Genomic DNA, 6,100 nt, shown 5'->3' on the forward strand with positions numbered 1-6,100 from the left:
TAGGAAAATACCCTTTAACGTGAATATATGTTTGAGAAAGTTAGAACTTCTGTATCTGGGTGTTTTGAATATCATTACTCTTGTGCTGTTTTTTTTTCCTCAATCCTGTATTTTTTTTCATTGTAATGTTATTTTTTCCTCTTGGGTAAATCACTTTTTAGTTGTGATCATTCCTTTTTTCAAATTGAGCTTAAAACCTACCACCTTTCCATGGCTAGTGTTCCTCATCTCAGGGGCTTTTTTTTTGGGGGGGGGACCAGAGATCGAACTTGGGACCTTGCGCTTGCAAAGCAGGTGGTAGACCCACTGAACTAAATCCCCGGCCCTGGGTGCTTCCTTAAAAAAAAGTCTATCTTTTAAAATAAGGTTATACACATTCCCTGGAATTTTATCTACTTACAAAATCTTCCTAATGAAGGACTGTTACTTTCTTGGGAGTTTATAGCACTGAGATAATTGAAGATATGATAAGTGAGATTGCAAGATGATAAGAGCCAAACCTATGTGGGTGTTCAGTGGTGAATTCAGGTTGAAAGAGTAGTAGTTATGTGAGGTATAGGGAGGAGCAAAACAAAATGGTAGCTTCTCATTGGATATTAGTTGACCCTAATGTATCTACTACCATATCAAGCCCTGTCCACACTCCTTAATTGCTAAGTGAGGATGGGGCTTGATACACTAGCAGATACATTAGGGTCAGCTAATATCCAATGAGAAAAAAAGAATCCTGAGAAAATAAGCTACCATTTTTGTTTTAAATATTGGTAGGAGGCTCTCCAGTGGAGGTGCTATTTGAGCTGGGGCTTGGGAATCTGGAGAAAGTAGACTGGTCTCCGCAATCAGTGCGCAGGCTAGCTCTGTCTAGTTTGTGTCTTCAAAACTTTATGGAAACTAGGCAGTTATCTTGTGTTGATACAGTTATTTATTACACAGCAAACAATTAGGTTTTTAGAATTACATGTGAAGTTTAAAAATCAGCAAGGTAAAAACAAGTAAGCAATACAACTCAACATTTACTGTTGTTTTAATCATTTTGCAGGGAAATGAAGTAAGTAATAAAACAGGAGAGAAACATTTTTTGTGTTCTTTAGAAATTGGCTGAATAGAAGCAATGGAGAATTGTGTGTTTGTTTATGAAAAAAAACCCAGTTGTTGATTTTTGTTCTCATCATTGTCACAAGTATACAGGCTTAGTCCGCGTTGAGGGGCAGTGAGGTGAGCTAGCTGTGGTTCCCAGACTTCAGATGCTGACGCACAGTGCTTTGGGACAGTAAGGCGGCCTGCGCAGAACCCTGTTTTCCCTCATTTCCGGGGGCTCTGATGTGGTGGAACTGAAGCAGGAAGGGAAGGAGTCGAAAAACATGCACCAGCTGGAAGGGACAGTTGGCACAAAGCAGTGGTCACAGCAGGACTGCGTAGAGAGGGTGGTGTGTGACCTGCTCAGAGGGCAGTAAGGCCAAGTTACCGATGGGTGTCCAGGCCATGTCGTGCACAGAGGCACTCAGGTGAGCACGAGTCAGCATCCGCAGAGCAGTCGAGAGGGCTGCTGGGAGAGGGGTCTGCCAGCCATTGTGGTGAGAATTAAGGAAAAACTGTTCCCTAATGTTATTTCTAGAGCTTAAATCTTACGGTTTTGCTAAAGGGCTTTTAGTGTTTTTGTGCCAAAATGAGTCCTATTAATCAAATTAATTTTTGTAGATGTAATTTATTAAGCACAGATTAATTGTTTTCTCTAAGGAACATTTATTTCTCTTTATCAAGCATAGCTCTTTTCAAACCCTTTTCTACTAAAGGAGAATATGAAAAATTTCACTAAAGATTTATTTATTAATAAATAAGGATTTGACTTCCTTTGGATTAACCAAATCATGACCTTCTCCCTTTACATGGTTTTTGTTCCCTTTGTACATCTTTTCAACTTCAGAATTAGATGGGTTAATGGTCACTGTATAGTGATTATCATGCCATGCTTTATATATGGTATTTGGACCTATATTGTGCCTGCTGGAAGAAAAGTCCAGTTAATTTTTTCTGTATTAACTTTGGTCTCTTCTTAGGTATGAGCTTTGAGTATTGTGTTCTGACAGATTTCCGTGGTACATGTGATTATTTGAGCAGAGAGAATTTTGAATTGCCCCCATTAGAGCCTTGGAGCGCATGGGTAGTAGCATGTGGAAAGAGAGGAGAGATGGTCCATTCTTTATGATTGTAGAATTGTTGGCTTCAGAATGCCTTTAGAGAACTTTTGACCCAGTTGGTTAATACACTTGCCTCAGATGTGGTACTGTCAGAACTATAACTAGTTTCACATTGGGTACTTATGTCCCAAGAGAAGATTCCTATGTGACAATGCTTTCTATCACTTGTACCAATTTAAAGTTTATTTTGCTGATGGGGAGTTTGGAGAAGAGCTCTCTGGGCTAATGTGAGCTCGTCTCTGTGATGGTGAAGGTAACAGCTTTGACTATGGTGAATGAGGGAAAGGTAGCATAAATACTCAGAAACTCAATTCAACAAATGTTTTTGGCTCAACATTAGTGCAGGGAATTACAGATTTGAATAATGATGTAGTTTCTGACCTTGTGGGCTCAGGGTCTCTTGGGGTAGTCTGGGGGGGGAGGGAGTGTTGGTGCATCTGCCTTCCTGTGAAGTCCAGCTGAAGACGTGGAAGATAGCCAGTGAGATACCCTGAAACTAACGTCTTGGCTGGATTTTAATTTGAGACACATAGTTTTAAGAATAAAAATTAATCCCCTAATTTGACCTTGTCAGATTAAAGCTGTTAAGTTTTTACTGACATTTCTATGGATTTTCTGGCATGTTTATTACATATGAAAAGTTCCTATTTACTTCTAATTAAGAACTCAGGTTGCTCTATGGTCATTGTTATTGATGAAAACATTTAAAATAATTGAAGTATGAATTGGTAAACATTTTCTTATAAAACCAGACTTCTGTGAAATATTAATACATAGATCATTTCCTTTAGGGGGTTGGAAAAATCCAAGACCTTCAACTATAAGATGTGCTCCCTATAACAGCTGCTTCCTATAATAGGAGCTGTTTGCATGCAGAGGAGAGGGAATGAATTACACAAAGGGTGTTTAGAGGAACAGCTATAACTTCTCTGGCCTGTACAGCGGCCCACAAAATAAACTTCCTTCAAACGACACTGGCATAATTAATCCCAACCAATCCGGACACTGAAACTGCTGTTGGGAAAGGGCCGAGTGGCCTGGAAACACCATGGTGCCACACCAGCCCTGGCTCTGGGGGTGTGAGGTGTGCAGTGAGTTTAGAAGTGTCCCTACCCTAGTGTTCAGAGTGTCTGAATATTCATGACAGGTTGGCAGCTGGTCAGTGCATGCAAGACAGAAGCTGGTCTGGGTGGTTACTTTAAAAAAAAAATCTGTAAGTTCAAGCGAGATGTCTCATTTTTAGTTTTTCTGACATCAGGTTGGGGAAATTTGGGACAGTTAGACATCAGAAGTTTGCCTTTAGCATACCCCTTTATAAGCATATTTGCATTTTAGCATATGCAGCCGTTTTTCACATATATTATCAGTGTCATTGTTTGCAATAAAAATACCTCATGCTTATACATAGTTCTCATATGGTTTCCTTGCTTGTTCCAGCCATGCTCACAGATGTAGAGGTAGGTGGTGCTTCCTCCCAGTTAAAGGGAGAGGATATATAGGCTGTCTAGAGCATTTCTAGCTCTTAGCCACGGGCCTGCATGTTCTCATCCAAATCCAGTACCTCTACCTGCTGCCTCCTTTTTCTTTTCATCTGAAGAAGTTACATGGCAATTAGATTACCTGTCTCGTAAGAGCCACTTATTATGCCAGAAGCCATAATGTAACTTTTGTATTCATTACTTGCCTATTCCATTCAAACAGATGGCAAGGCTCACAGACTGGGCACATATACATGACAGAAACATAATTCTCACGGTTCTGCTGGCTGGACGTTCAAGGTCAGGGTCACAACAAGGCTCCCTTCTGGGGAAGGTCCCCCAAGGTTGCAGACTGCTGTCTTCTTGCCGTGTTTTCACATAAAGGAAGAGGCCAGGAGTTTTTTATAAGGATACTAAATCTATTTATGAGGGCTCCCCTCTTACAACCTAGTCATCTCCCTAATGCCTCACTTCCTAGTACTGTTACCATCCATGGTTAGGATGTCAAAGTGAATGGGAGGGCACAAACGTTCAGTCTGTGACTGTTACCCTGCTTGATCTTCTCACTGTGTGGAAGAGGAACCTAAGTTTCAGAGGACTGAATTGACTGCAGAGATAGCCTAGAGTTTGAGGTGAGTCATAGATTGGCAGCCATATGTGCTGCTCCTATAGCCTTTATCATCCTGAGGTGAACATTCTTTTTGTCTCTGAGGAGGGGAAGGACTTAGCAGGTGAGATTCTTGAGTGTACAGTTGTAAGGGACCCTGTTAAGTGTTGGAGCACTGACTGGGACAGTTAATGCTTGGGGAGACTCAAAGGAGGAGGAATGCTAGTGTTTCACAGCCTAGAACTGGGATTTAAATGAGCAAAACATACTAAGTTGCCTCAAGGTATGATGGAAGGAACAGGAAGAGGAGGAGGCCCAGACGGGAGCGCTCAGCATCTAGGGTGGATGTGTCTGAATGAAACTCAGGGTTTGTGCTATGTGTAAAGGGAGGAAGCTTGGCAGCAAGGTAAGCTTGGGCTGCTGAGGAGAACTTGGGGCACCGGCTTACACGGCTTGATATTCAATTTACACAGCTTTACCCTGGGAAACCATGAAAGTGTGGTTTTAACCTGGATAATTTCAGTTGGCTTTTGATTGGATTTAGTTTAATGGGAATGGGGGGGGGGCTTCGTTTCCTAGGCATTCTTATTCCCTAGAGATTGCCTAATAGTTTTGCTTCCTACTAATTCCATGTGAAATACAAAGCCCTATTGTTTCTTTTGTACTCTTGTGATGTGATTATATTTTAAAAGTGTTTGTATGTCTGTCAGACTTTCAGTAAGCCTTCCTTTTGTGGGGAGAAAGATGAGGGTTGAAAGTCTTTATGGGCATCAATAAAATTGACAAACTATGGAGGGTGACATAGGAACTGGAACATCTCAAACAAGTGAGGAGTGTAAGTGGGAGTGATTTGCACCAAAGCGCAGACACAGGTAGCAGTTTTGTTGGTAAAACTGAGTTCTGTGTGAGCCTTCGGAATAGGAGCTGCGTGCAGTGCAGTTTCTCTAAAGCTTTAGAGCAGGTGGTAACAGCTGCTGTCCACTCGTTATGACCATGGTTAATTGCAAGGAGCTTGCTCAAAATTTTGTTAAATAACTTAAAAGTTTTGCTTTAGATAGGACAAATTAGTGTTACAAAGCCTAGAAAAGAAATAAAAAATAGATCTGAGATTTAGCTTTGGAGTTACCAAAGGGCTGTGAAACTTGGGAGTGACCTATGTGGTAGAATGGGATTTTTTTTTTCCTTTTAGAAAAAGAACGTTTTAATCTCATCTTTCCTATTTTCCTTTTTAATGTTGCAGTGTGCAAAGATCCACCTTACAAAGTAGAAGAATCTGGGTATGCTGGTTTCATTTTGCCAATTGAGGTTTATTTTAAAAACAAGGTATGTATGTGATCTTTACTCACTAATCTTTCGGAAGATCTTCCATTACTGAAATGTTCTTTAAAATACTTTTGATTCATAATGCTTCTAACAATATGGTTTTAAAACACATGGTTTAAAAACAAAAGTTAGTTTTGTCTCCTTGGAATTAAAAAATATTTTATTGGTATATTTTAGATATACAATAGTTATATTCATCATTGGGATGTTGTAGCTTTATGTGACATATCTTGGTTCTTATTTTTACCCAATTCCCCTAGCCTCCGTTCCCCCTACCTCCCTTCCCTATTTACAAAGACTTTGTTTCTATTTTTTTCTTTTCTCTTCCCTTTTTACCTTTCCCCTACCCCTCTCATTTGCCCAATACCTTTAGACCTTTTCTTCCTATTACAAAATATCAATTACACATTTTGACCCTTATTTACACTTTTAGTTTATCACACCAGAGAAAAAATTCAGTATTTACATGTGTGTCCTATTATTTCACTTTAGAA

At 40.0% G+C, this 6,100-nt stretch overlaps 1 protein-coding gene across 3 annotated transcripts in view; it reads left to right on the plus strand.

Moving 5' to 3' along the window:
• Mllt3 (MLLT3 super elongation complex subunit) overlaps positions 1 to 6,100 on the plus strand; it is a 248,208-nt gene that overhangs the window by 126,038 nt on the left and 116,070 nt on the right. For all 3 annotated transcript variants that reach the window (XM_033757689.1, XM_010630899.3, XM_033757688.1), the window contains one exon: positions 5,524 to 5,606. In XM_033757689.1, coding sequence (XP_033613580.1) covers positions 5,524 to 5,606 — 83 coding nt within the window. The remainder of the gene's footprint in view (positions 1 to 5,523; positions 5,607 to 6,100) is intronic.

Source organism: Fukomys damarensis, unplaced genomic scaffold, assembly GCF_012274545.1.
Source record: "Fukomys damarensis isolate Sample0158 unplaced genomic scaffold, DMR_v1.0_HiC HiC_scaffold_31, whole genome shotgun sequence".
NCBI lineage: Eukaryota > Metazoa > Chordata > Mammalia > Rodentia > Bathyergidae > Fukomys > Fukomys damarensis.